The sequence below is a fragment of the Oryzias latipes genome, chromosome 12, assembly GCF_053564925.1.
Source record: "Oryzias latipes strain Hd-rR chromosome 12, Olatipes_Hd-rR_3.1".
Lineage (NCBI taxonomy): Eukaryota > Metazoa > Chordata > Actinopteri > Beloniformes > Adrianichthyidae > Oryzias > Oryzias latipes.
Genome location: NC_136248.1, coordinates 28,597,198 through 28,613,304, shown reverse-complemented (window position 1 = coordinate 28,613,304; position 16,107 = coordinate 28,597,198). Strand labels below are relative to the sequence as shown.

General features: G+C 41.9%; 1 protein-coding gene across 3 annotated transcripts; it reads right to left on the bottom strand.

The window, feature by feature from the left end:
- Positions 1-3,744: 3,744 nt before the first annotated feature.
- srek1 (splicing regulatory glutamine/lysine-rich protein 1) lies at positions 3,745-15,798 on the bottom strand. Of its 3 annotated transcripts, XM_078955987.1 has the most exons (13): positions 15,460-15,689; positions 15,172-15,305; positions 14,217-14,711; positions 13,092-13,216; positions 12,660-12,775; positions 10,511-10,657; positions 10,109-10,287; positions 9,906-10,036; positions 9,719-9,824; positions 9,529-9,633; positions 8,808-8,879; positions 8,572-8,686; positions 3,745-5,257 (listed from the first exon to the last, which is right to left on the bottom strand). In XM_078955987.1, exons 4-13 carry the CDS (start codon positions 13,135-13,137, stop codon positions 5,114-5,116), a joined length of 1,161 nt encoding a protein of 386 aa, XP_078812113.1. In that variant the 5' UTR covers positions 13,138-13,216; positions 14,217-14,711; positions 15,172-15,305; positions 15,460-15,689; the 3' UTR covers positions 3,745-5,113. The 3 variants fall into 3 exon arrangements, with proteins under 3 accessions (XP_078812113.1, XP_011479776.1, XP_078812114.1); XM_011481474.4 differs by lacking the exons at positions 13,092-13,216; positions 14,217-14,711 and having other exon boundaries at positions 15,460-15,798; XM_078955988.1 differs by lacking the exons at positions 14,217-14,711; positions 15,172-15,305; positions 15,460-15,689 and having other exon boundaries at positions 13,092-14,208.
- Between the last annotated feature and the right edge of the window lie 309 nt (positions 15,799-16,107).

The following is a 16,107-nucleotide window of genomic DNA, read 5'->3' as shown; positions in this document are numbered from 1 at the left end:
CATATTTTTTATACCAAACTGCTAATCAACGAAACTCCTAAGACAGGGCTGATCATTTTTAAATTAGGACATAAATTGTACTATTTTTATATTTAGTGTGACATTTCTTGAAATATATCTCAAAGGCAACATTGGGTTTGAATGAGACAACCTTATTAAAAAATATGAGGATGCTTAAAAGATGGTAAAATGCAATTATGTTTATATATGTATATATATATTCATTTTTTTCACTGAAAAATGTTTCCAAATGGTTAAGCTTAACTCTTAACCTTTCCCATTCATTCTTTATGGTAGTTCTTAACACTGCGGGTGTATTACACTTTTTCACCACAAGCGATATTTTGGGGGCGCTGTTTCCACATCGCCTTAGTAATAAGGCGATAGCATACAGAAAGAGAAAACAACAAGTTTGCGGTCAGATTAGATCCGATCGCTGTTAAAACACAAGAGCACAAGTTAAAGTCTGATGTAAATAAAATAAAAAAAATGACAGGACAAAGTTTCTAATTTGAAGACATTTCACTTCCCGTCATTGTTGAACATGAGGACTGAAACTCCAGCGGTGATAACAGCTGGGATGAGAGGAAGGTCTTCAAACTTTGTCCAGTTAAGTGTGTGTGTGTGTGTGTGCGTGAGGTGAACAGGGGTTACATTACATTTTCTATGCTATTTTTATTATGCAGGGGTTACAGTATTTCATTCTGCATTTGATGGATTATATATATATATATATGCAGGTATGTTGTATTGCAGGAATATGCAAAATTAGAGATCTGAGAAACTATTTAGCTGAAAGATCAGTGGAGCCACCTTCAAGCAGTGAGGACAACCAGCTGGTTGGATTTGGTGTGCATTCTAAGAAGACCTGGAGGGACGTCTGGGAGAAAAGAGAAGATGGATATGCACCATTTATCCTCAGGAAACAGGGGGTTTCAGACGCTAAAATGTCCTCCAGCAGTACCTGAAGACAAAAGAGGCTCAGACTCAGAGTTCTGCAGAACCTGTTCTTCCTAAACCTCCAGGTCTGTGGCAGACTAGACGTTCATGCTGACGTTAGTAAACATGCTAGAAATGATGTCTCCCATCTTTTCAGTGTCGTCTTTAGAGATGGAAGACGATGAAGAGTTGGAGAGAATGATGCTGTCTGTCTCTCCATCCAAACTCCTCTCTTTACAAGGTAAAACTAAATCACACACAAGTACACACCGAGTGTGAATGACTACTTCCGATTCCAACCTGATTGTTTTACTAAAGAGCAGGGAGATGCAGTGAAGAACATGACAGGACCAACATGTTTACCGACAATCCCAACCCAACCAAGTGAGCAGCACCAACGTGCACACGTCATGCATCACGTGTTATGTGTCTGTATGCAGAATAGTAGTACTTGTAGTTGTAAAACAGATAGTAGACTACATGTTAGTATTAGATCAGTCCTTTCTTTACACTAAGCACTTTTAAACGTGTCTGTTCAAATACAAACATATTCATATGTTTGCTTTATTTTTTCTTTCAGGTTCAGTGAGTATAGGTCTAGCCGCCGCCGCCGCCGCTGTAAACCAGGATCACCGTTTCCTTTCTTCTGTTTGCTGGTCGGCCACGTTCTGCTCTAATGCAGGTGTTTTGTTTGATTGCTTTTGTGATGCTGATGGTATTCATTGTTCGTCGTCGGGGGTAAATACAGAATCCTTTTATTTGCATGGGTTTGGTATGAAAATGATTGAAAGAAGCCCGTCTTAAAGAAGCAGAATTACAACAAAAGTACACGTCTGAACACGTCAGAGTAAAGTGGTTACACATGGATTATTACATCATAATGGTACTTTTCCTGGTCGATCAAAAGATTAAAAAAAAATGAAACTAATGATTCATTAATGATTTTCATACCACCGCTGTTCTATTGAGCATGTTTTCTTACATGGTTTTGAGTGTTTTGCACAATTACTACCAAAGAACTGTAAATGAGTTGGGCTTTAGTGATGGATATGTGTGTTTATCTGAATCCAGACCAGCCTGAGAGGTCCAGCTGTCCTGCTGCTACACATGCAGGTGAGTGTTGAGGATCATTTGTCAGCTGTGCTGCAGCGTCCTGCCTGTTTCTGACTGTCTTTTTTCTTCTGCTCCCGTGAAGACTCCTCTGCTTTGGAACTGTCCCAAAGTAGAACGGTGCCATCTTTAAGAAGAGTGCAGGATAAAACCTACAGTCAGTGCAATAAGTCTTGACAAAAATGCTAAGTACTACATTCATTTGGACTTTGTGATCATATTTTATTCAACAACAACTCGTGTTATTTTTGCAGCAGTCGTTGGAAGAACCTCAGCTCAGTCTGCAGCTCCTCCTCCTGCCCACTTTCAGCCAACGCCTGCTGCTCCACCACTTCCATGCTGTGACCCAGATGTCAGCAGCTGGAACTGCTCTCCCCAGCAGAGGATCTGGATGAAACCACAGATGGAAGCCTTGGGACTGTGGCCTGGGTCTCCACCTGTGAGTCATGCCATGAACATGATCTCCTTGGGGCATAACCCACCTCAGAACATCCTTAACTTTTGGAGACCCAGCAGCAGCTGTGGCATTAGCTCACTGAAGGAAGGGAAACTGTCACTGTGCCAGTTGTGACTCTCCCACCTGCTGCAGTGAAACCCCCCCCCCCCAGCATTGAAGCTCCTCTAACTAAGACTGTCGTTGAACAAACAGTGAAGGAGATTGTAGGTATGCAGCAGCAACAGCAGAAACCTTGGACAAAGACGACACACAACTGTCTTTACCTCGGTGATGGATCTTCTGTTCATTTCTGTTATCAGTCTGGGGATGTGAAATACCTCCACTGCTCCCAAAACTGACTCCAGATCTATGCAGCGGAAGGCCTTACCAACCCCCCAGGATTGCATTTGCAGACTTTGCTGTCACGCCATTTTTTGACAGAGGTAAAGGCAGCATTCATGGTCACACACACTGATTATGACAGGACTCCTCATGTTATCCTTCAATGTGAAAATATTTGTAACTTAGTTTGTGAAATCTATTTTGTGAAAACGGTTTTCTTACATTTTTATTCTTGAATTATTTAGTTTTGATAGAAAAAGCAAAATGTATTTACTCCTTCCTCAATTCATTTTACAAATCTTTAAAGTGCTTGTATTAATTTTTTGCATGTTTAAATCCTTCTGCCCTTTAGCTGTAAACACACGGTTGAACATGTGGATACATTTTGTGTTGAATACTGTTTATTTATTTATTACATCTTAATTTCTTTAGCTTAACAAAAATCACATTTATTATGCATTTTCCAAAACGTCTGACTGACTTCACTAACCGGGGTTCGAACTCAGTACCAAAGGATTTCATCACCTTGGACAGCGTTACACAAGCTGCAATTTGATTGGCTGTTCCGTGTTACAGGTATATACGGCTGGCGTGAGGCGAACGTGATGACCACTACACTACGGAAACGGCTCGTACCGCCGCGCTCTCACATTCTCGCCCTGTATGGTACGTCTCAACGCTACGGTGGTGATGAACCGCTAGAGAGATTTAGGTGGCGCTGATAAAACACAAGAGTAATCTCTTTGATTCCAAGTCAAAAAAACATAAATGTAATATTTACAAGTCAAAGTCTGACGTCTTTAAAAAAAATATCAACTGGACAAAGTCACTTCATGTCATTGCTGGCCATCAAAGGACTTTTACAGTTCGGTCATTCACTGGTAAATAATCGTGTACAAATGAAGACAAATCATCCGTAGAGAAAATGGTCTTTATTGGTTTTGTGGAAACAGGTTTATAGTTTGCACATACATCTAACAAGCGGGTCAAACCGGTCCCACTTCAGAGCATCTTCAAACACGGTTTTTCAGATTTTGTTGATATTAAAAGTTAAATTCTTCACAGACTATCAGTCGTCCTAAGAGCATTTTTCCTCCCAAAATGTCCAAGTATTAGCCCCCCTCCAAAAAAGAAAAGAAATTAGGGAAAATGTATTTTCAAATATAAATTAAAGAAAAAAGAAATATTGATTCGAATCCACTGGACACAAAAAATAAAAAGAAAAACATTTAAAATCTATTCTGCCATTACCGACAACTTACAATACTTTAATATAACCTTTCATACGTTTTTTTCTGTTTAACATCCAACATAAGTCTCAATATTTTATTCCACTCTTCTGTACAATCGTAGTCGAGGCACTTTTGACCTTTCACCTCTGTCCGGCTTCCCTCAGATCTCTGCTGCGGTCTTCACATGAGCGTGTGCACGATGACGCACAAACACACACCGCAGCAACGCGATCAGATCCAGTCCCAAAGCAAAGGAAATGCAGTAAAGTAAAGTCAATCGGGAAAGGAGAGACGCTTCCCGAAACTTCCCGACATCAACAGAAATCTGCTTTTCTCCAAAATGACGGAGGAACAACTGATTGATCCTGGAGCGGAAGATCCAAAAGAGACAAGCTTTCTGAGCTCAAACAGAGGATTGGATGGAGGGAACATCTTCTAAAAGGTTCATAGGAGACATTTTTCATTAAGAAATGAGCTCCAATTTGCTCAATTTGTAACTTTTCGTTCATGATAAATCCAACAGGAAATGCAAAAACACCAAAATAAAAGCATTTGTTTCTAATCTGAAAAGTATCAAGGTTAAAAAACTTAAAACTACTGACAAAGTCAGCATAACTTTGGATGGGAGGGTGACGCTTTTATTTACTGATAGTTCATTTTAAACTTGGAGTGAAGCTTTTACTTTGTCGTGTTTGGCCGCATGTTCGCTCCGAGCTCCGGATCCGATCAAGCTTCCCTCCACCGACAGACGACTTGAATGAAGACATGTCCGAGCGCACGACGGAGTCCGAGGGCCCGAGCTTTATGACTGATCTCTGTGGTGTTTGTAACAGATCTCCTCGGTCAGAGTTGAACCCAGCAGACGAACCTGCAGCAGCTTCAACGCTCCAGAGTTTTACAGCATGATCATTCCGCTTTCGTCGGATTCCTTCCGAGTGTTTGGATAAAAATGAGGGTGTTGGTGGGTGATGTGGAGACAGAGGAGCTGCTGGAAGTGGTTGTTCCGTTCATTTACGCACACGACGCCTTCCCGCTTCTCTGGAGGGGGGAGGGGTCACTTGCTGCCGTCTTCGCTCCGAGTCTTGTAGCTGCCGTTGTGCTGGACGCAGGGGGGCGGAGTCATGTCCTCGCTGTGTGAGGGGGAGTCCTCTCTGTCGCTCACATACGCCTTCTTGGCTCGGCTGTAGTTTTCCTCCACCTGAAAAGAGGCCAGACGTTCACGCCTTCCTGACCGCGTGGAAAACCCAGCAGGAATATTTCGGCTAGTTTGGGTCTGTGACGCGTGCTTTCATGTTGGTTTTAAAGGTTAAAAACACAAAAAAATACAACATTTCTGCTTATTTCCTTGACCATGAATACATCAGACGTTCAAGCAAATCATAATTTTATCGTCTGATCGTATAAAACGAGCAAAATCCACCTCTGCGTGCCGCTTTTTTCAGGCCGTCCCAGACGTTTATCTAGATCGACCTGCCCTCTTTAGGCCCAACCAGAAACTCACTTTGCATAAACAGACTGGAGGTAAGTTTCCTGCAGCGTTTCTGAAAAGAGCCGCCGATGCTCAACTTTCAGAAATGAGGAGGGAGCTGCTTTAATGAGCAGGCCGGTCCGGGACATTTCAAACGTGTCTAAACGCCGTCTGAAGCCGACACAGCAGTCTGCATCTGAAGAAGCTCTTCATGCTTCGTCTCGGATAAAGATTTTTTTTGGCGTTTTTTAACATGTTCTTGTGGCCGTTTTCTGTTGGATGACATATAATAAGAATTTCTTTGTTCAAACTGTTGGAAGTGAATAGAAAATACTCTGGGCGGGTCTAAACGTCTTGCAAAGCCTGCATTCCTTGACGCTTAATAGCAACATTAAATGCAAATGAACTCCTTCATGTATGTTTTTGTGTGATACTTTTGATTTCTCTACATAGAACAGAACCACATCTAAACACATGACATGACTGTAAATGTCACATTTGAAGATGTCTTTTTATGAAGAAAAAACCTTTCGTCAACATTAAATGCTAGTTTTTATTCACTGTTAAATTCTCACTGTAAACTTCTAAATATAAATCATGTCAACAGAAAAATAAAAACCAAGAGTTTGTCTTATTCCGAGGTACAAACCAATGTGGTTTTGATCAGGGAATAAATGAAATTGTAGTTTTCAGAAAGTTGAACCCGGGCCAGACTTTGGACATGCCTGATGTAAAACGGGGAGTCCAGGCAACAGTGAGGGAAAGGAGGGCGGGGTTGCTCCATGCCAATGGTCCCACCAACAACTCAGAGGAGAATTTTCAGGGACCTACTGCTGCTCTGCAGAAACTATGTCCTAAAAAACGTCAGGTTTTTCCAAAAGATGACAGGAGTGGGACTATAAGATCTACTACCATCCGGCCTGCTCTGGATTCGGTTCCGTTTTTTTTCCTTTGTCCGGCTCCGCCACGGAAAACCTTTATTTCCCAAGTTTCCAGACAGGCTGGACTAACGCACACATCCTCCGTCTGCACTTCTAACCACAATCAGTCCGTTTCACTGGGAGTCAAAACTTCCTGAATTTAAATTCAAAGAGTTAAGATCTGACCAGTTCTTCCAAATCCTGCAGCGGCGTTTCAGCTCACATCTTCAGTTTAGTAAAAACAGACAAACTTCGGTGACCTCAGTGCAAAATCACAAACAACCTGGACCCTTCGAGGAAAACGACGAGCGTTTTAGATTCAACCTGAAACGACTTCCTGTTTTTTATTGATCAGAGAAAAAAAAACCTACAAACGGGCCAAATTTCAAGAAACACACAGAACCTCTCAGCTTGAAGAAAAACATTTGGGTTGCTTCACCACTTCCAGAGCCTGAGAAACTGCAGAATGTGACAAAAGGTGTCAGCAAAACGAACGCTTATCAAGATAACGCCGCCTTTGTTTAGGCATCAAACGAGCGTTCAGATTTTTATCAACAGAAGAAAGAAAATAGAGCGCGATAAGCCTGAACACCTTTATCTCACACCTTTCTGGCAGCGAGCAAACTGAGGACGAATGGAAACTTTTTCACAAAAGAATCAGCTAAATGTGTTGTGAGAACCTGCAGATCGGCTACATTTCACACAAAACACGACTCGTGAATACAAAAGAAGCATGAACAAATGTCCACTTTTAGACCAAATTCTGCATCTAAAGGGCAGCAATTCCACCATAACACTAAATCTGGCACAAACTGATCATTTCTGGAGCCTCCCACCTTCATCTCAGTTCTTCGAAAATCCCCCTGAACGGCTGCAGATCTTTTTAAGGATTATTAATAAAGGTATGCAGATCTGAACTGACCTCAAACTGAACTGTTGACACAGATCTTTTCTGATAGTTGGCCTGTTTTTGATGCAACCTTTTTCTCAAGCCCCCAGAAAGCGGGTTGCTCGTTTGATTCCTGCAGGATTCTCAGATCACGCAGCGTTTTGCTGCATTTTCATCACAGACGAAGCAGCTTTTCTTTTCTGTATTGCTGAACGCTAATCTTAAACTCCAAAGAAAAGTGTGTTTTTGGAGTTTTTCTGATGATGGAGGACACGTATAAAAAAGAAAATTCAGCTTAAAATTGTGTTTTTTAGAGTATTTCTTTATGCAAATCATTATGAATCAGGAGCAGACGAAAAAACCTTTCAGGAAAGGGGGCGGGGCTGCTCTTTGCCAAAGGTCCCGCCCACAACTCAGACGTGGATTTCTAATGAAAAATCCTGGAAAACCAAACCGTTTTGTTGGGACTAAAAACGGCAAAGACATAGTTAGACCACTGGGAACGCTTTGAAAATAGATGAAAAGATGATCGGAGTGGAACTTTAAACAAGAAAAATGAAATTTATCTATCAAACTCTGATTGCAGGCATGTTCCTCAACCTCATTAGTGTCACGCAGAATTCAGGGTCAGTTCATGGTATTTTATTTTGAAAGACACCAGCCTCTGCCTCACAAAAAGCTTGTTTTTTTATTCATTTACTGAATATAAAATATGGTGTTTAAGACTAAATCCAGGCAAAATCTTTCTGAGAAATTAAATGTTTAGGTAGAATTTGCTTTTTTGGTGTTTTTTTAAATAAGGAACTTGTAGTTTTTTATTGGTGTAAAAACTTCTTTTTTTTTTAGAAAAGTTCTTTTAAGGTGGTAAAATCTAAACTTACACAACTATTAGTAATAATCTGATTAAAAACCTTTGTTCAACCTATTTATGTCTTACTGCTTTAAATCTATATTTAGGGGTGAATAGGAGAAGTTTGGTTCACGTTATCGACGACTCCTGACAGATTTCAGATCCTGAATTTAATGTTTACGACTAAACTTAATTCTGCTGCAAACTTTGAATTTATTTCACTGGTTCACAGCATCAAAGTCACATTTCCTACTTCCATGTATTTAGTTTAAACCTTCCATATGCTTGACAATTCAGGTTTTAATCACGTGATCTTCGCTGTTTTTTTCTTCTAAATCCTCTTCAGTTTGTAGGTGTTCTATATTTCAGGAGTGAGCGTCAGCACCTTGGCCGTTTTGGGTCTGTTCTTCATCCTGTCGCCGTCTCTGCGGCTCCTCTTCCTGGACGTGGAGCGCTCCTTCCTGTCCCGGCTGCGCTCCCTCCTCTTCTCCCTCTTACCGCTTCACGCAAAACAGAAAACACAGGGACAACCTCACAGACGGCATCTCTGAAGCACAGAGCACGGCTGAGATGATGGCCGCTGATGGAGTTTGTAGACCTGAAGGCTTGTGGTGCGTTTACCGTTTGGGTGAGGGGGATCTGGGTTTCCTTCTGGGGCTCCTGGACCGCTCCTTACTCCTCCTTTTGTGGCCTCTGCCCAGAAAAAATAAAAGAAAGAAACTTCTTAAAAGCATTTACTGATGCTTTACAGCCAAAAAAGCAGTTGGACAGACGTGTGGAGAGACGGTTTCCACATGGGTTTGTTTGTTTCACTCACATTCAACTTTGCAGATCAAAGCTGTCATGTTTTCAGGAAGACACACATTTCTCAGTGCTTTCATGTTTATAGGAATTGCAATAAGATATATTTAGGAGAGGCCCTCTGCTGGAAAGTTTGAGAAATTTTACAAAATGTTTATTCAACTAAAAGTAAAAAAAGTTTCTCCTTAATTTTGTGTTTAACTTAAAACAGTCCTAATCAGGTAATTCAGAAAATAAATGTAACCTCTGTTTCTCATTCACTCATGGATTGTACGTCATGGCTTAAAATTTGCAACCATTTAATTTACGTGATGTGTTTAAAAGCCTTAAAGCAGATAGATGACGTATTTTAGGACTTTTAACTGAGAGCTTTTTGTTTTGACCATCAGTCTTATTCAGGCAAACTGTACGTTACATTTTTTTAGAGCATGGCGACCCCTACTGGCAGAACCAGGAACAGCAGGACAATTCAACATTTTATTAAAGCACAATCTCAAAATTTGTACAAAAGCTGGGATATAATTAAACATCATTTGCAAACCTGGAGCGACTCCGGGCGTGCCTTTTGTCTTTAGAGCGAGAGCGCCGCCTGTGGCCGCTTCTGGAACTGTGAGTGTCCCCGCCTTGCCACGACCTCTGTGAAGATCTGCTCCGGGGGGGGTTAAATAAAAGCCGTTATTTACTGGACAAACAGAGCATTTTCCTGCACAAGAAGAGAACGCGGCGCTCACCGGTGTTTCGAACGAGACCTCTTCCTGTGTGATCTCGAGTGCGAGTGTGAGCGCGAACGGGAGCGCCGCATCCTCGGACAGCGACCGGACGAGTGCGTCTTTGCCTCTGTGAGCAGCGGAGCGCCAGCATCAGCAGGTGAACACCTTCAGCTGCGCCACCACCGTGCAGCAGATCTGGATTCCGTACCTGGCTCTATGGCAGCGGCGATGGTGACCTGAGCTTCCCTCACCCTCTTCATCACACTCTCCAGTTCCTTGGCGGCAGCCTGTGGCGTCAGCTCTGGAGGCTTCACGATGGCGTTGTTGGAATGATTGACCCTGCAGGGAGAAGCCACACTGAACCCCAGGGCTCGGCTCAAACCCTTTTCCTAAAGGAAGACGATCTCCTACTTGAGAGGTCTGTCTCCAAACATGACTCCGTTGAAGGTCAGGGCTCTGGCGACGGAGTCCTGCTCCACGAACTCCACGAAGGCGAAGCGCGTCGGTTGGGTCTCGTCTCCGGCCATCCGCACAAACTTCACATCTCCCACCTGCTTGAAGAACTCCAGCAGCTGGTCTGCGGTGGTCGTCTGCAGGGGAGAAGCAGAATCCTTTAAATGTGAGTTTAGAAATACAAAGAAGGAAAAGCAGCAAATCAGAAACGTTTTTCCTCACCTTTAATAGATGTAAACTTCTTTTTAACAGAAAAAAAATTCTCCTTAACTGTAAATCTGTGGTCAAAGTTGCTGCAGGCGGTTTTTTCCACCATTTAAGGTGGAATTCCCCTCACCTGTAACGCAGCGCAGTGGTTACCTGTGAGTTCAAGTTGCCAACATAAACTGTCCTCCTGATCTCATCGATTTTGGAGGGATCGACGTTTCCCATGAGAGGCGGCTGGGCGATCACCGAAGACGTGGGGCTGAGGCCAGCGGAAATGCGATTCACTAAAGGGAGGTTTAGCTGGAAAAAGAAATCACAGCACGGGTTTTAAGGAGGCCTTGCATGTCTTTTTACGCCAAATAACATGCTTTTATTTTATATGTTTACAGTAAACACGGTCTGAAGAATAAAATCAGACTTTTCTGCGTTTTTGAATGAGTTTGCACCGCTGTTTTAAAATGGCCTTGTTCTGAATAGTGTTTTTTTCCTATGTGTAGGAAGGTTTTTTAGGGGTGGGGAATGGCTTTGTGAATAAAACTAAACACTGGATTGACAAAAAGGATGTTTGTTAACCCTTTAAATTCAAATTCAGATACAAATTAATTTTATTTATTTAGCACCTTTAATGACAAGAAAGACAGCTCAAGGTGCTGTACATAAAAACAAAAACAAATGCAATAAAATACATTAAATTAGCCCCGCACAATAAAATACACAAAGACAAACACCAGTGAAAAATAAGTGAATAAAATAAAGAGAAACCAGACGGCGCCGTCTGCCCTGTCCTCCTATTGGCAGGGGTATCAGTATAGACCCAAACACCCCAGCCGAGGGTGAGAAAACACTCGTAAACAGTCTAATTTGAAATAAAATAAATATGTGTTAAAATATCATAAAAAGTATACAAGTAAATTCTAAATTAAACAGATATGTATGTCAAAAAATAATTCTAGACTAAGCAAATAAGATGTGATAAAACGTAAAAAGAAAGAAGAATAAATAAATATAAGAGTAAAAAATAGTAGATTAAACAAGTAAAATGCTAAAATGATGTAATAAAACATCATAAAACATAAAAAGATATAAAATCTAATTAAAAGCTAATTTAAAAAGGTGTGTCTTTAGTTTCTTTTTAAAAACCTCCACAGTAGATGATAGGGTCAGCGATGCCTCCACGAACATCAGCGCAAACGCTTTTCTCCGCAACAGAACCAGCTGGTTTGTGTTGATTGCATGAACACTTTGCTACTGTGAAGTGTTGCATATCAGCGCAAGACGGCTTCTCTCTGCTTCAGAATCTGCTGAAATTGAAGGTGTATTCAAAAGTCCGTTGGTTCCGGACCCAGTTCTGAACCTCGCAAATTGGTCTGTATTCAGACTGCCGTCAACCGGACATTTCTGTTTCAAACCTAAAACTTGTAAACATAACCACGCGAGTAAAGATCTCGTCGGTTATTGGGGGCGGGGCAAAGCAACGAGACAAAGACTAACAGAAATCCGACAATCCTTCTTGGGCTAGTTCAAGCTTTATATGTCGGGGATTTCGATTTTGAACGTCTGCATGTAGTAAGGGACAACACTGTTGACTTACACCCGGGGTTCATTGCGTAAACGGTTGAGGGGTGATGGCAGGTGATAAAATGTCAAGCCGGCGTTTAAAGGGTTAACTTTAGCCGCCAGAAGTCTGCTTGAAGAAACAGGGAGTCTACACCCTCCTCGATGTTTTAAGCGTGGAGGGAAAGGCATGCTTTGACTCCGTTTATTTACAAACCAACGTCATCTGAAAGCGCAGCGGTGATGCGACGCTGACACGAGAAGCCGACATCTGTTGATTGATGTTGATCACATAAACGGTTGAAGGGTCGCTGCGGGACAAAGAGCGCCTGTTATGTGGGCGTCGCCGACCACATCTCCAGGGTTAAATGGTTAGAGGTAAATTATATGAGGAAAACTCACGATTTGCAGTATTAGTTATATTGCAAAACAACCAAAAACTTGATATCCATTTCACTGCAACAGAGTAATTTAAATGAGTCGACATAACTTGAATTACACTCCAAATAACCCTCGTCTATAGGAGGCGAGCGTCTAACATAAAAGGGCTCCACCTGATTGGTCAAACGCATAAAAGGGATTTCTTTGATCGGTTAAACACTTCAAGCTGCCATAAGATTGTTTTAGCACATTTACGGTGACTTTTGCGAGATTTGACTGCGCAACAAAACGATAAATTTGCGATTTATTTTCCAGGCCTTACTCTTCAGCTAGGCTGACCGGCGGACACACGACGACAGTTTCTCACATTTTGAAGGGGACTTGGAGTCGGAATTGGCAGCAAACCTCCGCCAGGAATCAGACTGGGCACGGGGGGGACGGGTGCCAAGAGAGACAGAGCCTTGGCCTCTTCTGGGATTTTTCCTGCGGGACAAATTGGATATTAGAGTGGGCAGAAGAGCCATTTTCCTCTAAAGTCTCCTCTATATCTGCACAATTAGCCCACTGTATTCTAGAGAGAAAAAAGCACATAAACCTCCCCCACACAAGTTTTATGCTGTCTAATACTCAAGCCGATTATTATTTTGGCTTTAAATACTCTTCTGTGAAACTAACATGGTGTGATTTTAAAAAAAAGAAGCTTTTTTAGAAACAAACAGGAGCACAGATTTGTCCTTGAACTCTTTTCATTAAGTAAGACAAAGCAAAGAATGAGTCAACACTTTGATGCATGGGTCACCTGTACTGGAAACATATTGGGTCATGAACCATACGATATCAAGCATGGGCGCTTTCTTTTCCGCGGGGCGATCGTTTCGCAGTGTTGGAAAGGTGTGCAACACAACAACCCCAATGGCTGCATCACTAATAGCACACAGGACATCAGATACAGAAAACAAAAAAACAACAATTTTAAGAACTGTGGGAAATGTTAGCCATGACTTAGCTGTGTAAGAAATCAATTATATTCTGAAAGGAAATGTGTTTTTCTCATGTCAATCTGCCTCCTTGCAGGAGAGGAAGACAAAAAGAGCAGAACTGCAGAGATTTAGCTTAACTTTCAACTTTCTAACAAGTTTCCCTCTATAGAGAGCTGTGGGAACCATCTTTCAAAACAAAACATCGGCATTAAAGACCCCCTCCGATTAAGAAAATGTGGCATTTTTCTGATGATGAATAAACATAATTCACGTTAAAAATAAAAAATTTAAGTGTTCATTCAAATCGTGAATCAGGAGCAAACTATTTTTCAAACAGCCGGCACTTCTGTGACTTGAAAAGGACGCCACCTGTGCGCCAAATCGGAGTCCCCGATTGGTCAAAGTTCAACTGCTTTTGTGCGTAGATCCTGAAAATGGGTGTAAAAACACGCAGGGCGACGCGTGAACACCAAAATTTTGAACGCAGACGCCTGAAACACCCATATATGCGAGTTTACATAGACTTGGAGCTCGGTGTGAACGTAGCAGCAGTATAGTTTTGAGCCCGACTCCAATTTTGCTCGATATTTTTGTTGCATCAGTAATGATAGGCTGTGGGTGTGAGGGGCTGTAAACTAGCGGGAGCGCATGTAAACAGAGAGCTCTCAGTAACGGGGAGGGGAGGCTCTCCGCTCAGAGGTGAATTCCTAATGAACTAATGCTGCCCTGCAGAAACTATGTCCTAGAAAACCACACGCTTATTGATATTGGCTAAAAGAAATGGCATAATTATACCCTAAAAGACCACTGGGAACACTTTAAACAGATCAAAAGACGATTGGAGAGGGTCTTTAAATAAATAAATAAAACAATATAGCATGTGTTATTATGAGCTGATCAGTTCTGCATTGGAAAACCTGGTTCTTAGTGCAAATATGAAGTACAGATTAAAAGATGCTTCCAACACTAGTCCTCCACTACAACAACAGTCGCAGGAGAACAACAGTTAGCCGTCCTCCTAGCCCTCCTTGTGTGCCACACATCCCAGCGATGTGTCGTAGCAACCCGGACAGAACTCAACCACACACAAGCTGCAGCAGAAGGAGAGAGGGGAGGGGAGGGGGTTGGATAACAACCAAAATAACAAACAAAAATAACAAAGATAAACACAGCGCTACAGATCAGCAAAAACTGTAGTTTCTAAATAGAGACAGTAGAGAGTGGACAAAATGGAATAGTGTGAAAGGAAACAAACGGAAAATAAAAAAAATAAAAATAAAAAAAAAGAGACAAGGTGTCCATCTTGGAAGGTTCAGCTGGCTATTCTCCGGGTCACATTCCCCCTTGAAGGCTGCGTTGGCCCGATCGGGGGGTAGTGGCTTGGAAAACAATGCCTGACTCAGGCTAGTGTAGTGTAACAGCTGGGCCAGTCTAGTCATCTGATATGCACACATAATCACACAGAAAAAACATACAGAACCAAATTAATAAACTCTGTAGCCATCCAGCACCAAGATAGGAGGACAAAAAGCATCAGGTTAGTGGTGACATCATTGTGACTGTACAGAAATGGAACAGTGGCACCCAGAAGGATGGGGAGACTATTAAAAAGGAGCACCGTAAAATGAATGGAAGATGGGTTGAGTGTTGCAAATGACTTGAAAAAAAATTTAAAAATTCACAATCTCTATGTTTAATCAGTCAGAACCACCTTGTGACACCAAAACATGAACCTTTTCTGGGTGCTCTGAGAAACTAGCTAGCCATAAAAAAAACCCATCACCTGTGTCAGATTCTAAATATTTCGGTGACATAATTGCCCACCTGGCTGTACGCACGAACCACCCCCATAAATAAAAACACCGAGGTAAAAGAGAGTCATCTGAGATTGACACTCACCTTCAGCACATGGGACTACTATCAAAGCTCTGTCAATAAAAACAGTGTTGGTCAGATGTTGCGCCACACCAACACTGGAAGGCTCTCGATACTTTATGTAACACACTTTGGATGAAAAATTCAGAGTTGTGTTGCTGTTGATAAATAAAGGAGAAAAAAATAAAAAGACATGTTACTTAAAAATATCACACCTCAGCGTTCTTAGCTAAAATAGTAGGGCGGACTTGCGATTAGGCCACACATCCGCGATGTTGCCTGACGCCTCAGGCCGAGGAAGGACGCACTCACTCGGGCGGATAGAGGCGCAGCTCCTCGATGTCTCCTAAAAAACCGAACAGGGTTCGCATTTGCTCGCTGCTCACAGCCGAGGACAGATTGGTGACCTGGACGACGGTAGTCCCAGGTATCCCGCTCATTGTAAAAATAAAAATAAATACGTTATATTTAGGTCTGTCGGAATTCTTTATTTTCTACCTTTTCTCAATTAGCCTTTTGGGCACAGCGCACCCTGTAGGGTGAAGCGGGAAATGTCACTCTTCTTCGTGGGTTTAAGCAACAACGCAACTAGCTGTGAGGCTCACCAGCTCCCCCTAGAGGTGGACATGCCTCATAGCTGCACTTTGAGTCAAAAAATGTGTCACAGCAGCAATTTAAAATACACAAAAATACATTTATTTATAGGGTAATTTGTAAATTTGTCACTGTAAATAACAAATGTATTCTGTGAAAGAGAGAACACAAAACACTTGTTAGATGTGGTCACGACTGAACGATCAAAACTGAAAATGTGATTTGATGGGGAAAAAATCTAGACAAAGCAACATTTATGATCTTTGGTAGTCGAAAGATCAACACAACAGTGGAAGTTATGATAGAGGACATACATATCAGAAGAGTGGATGAGATTAAATTCCTCTGTACTGTAACTGACCACAA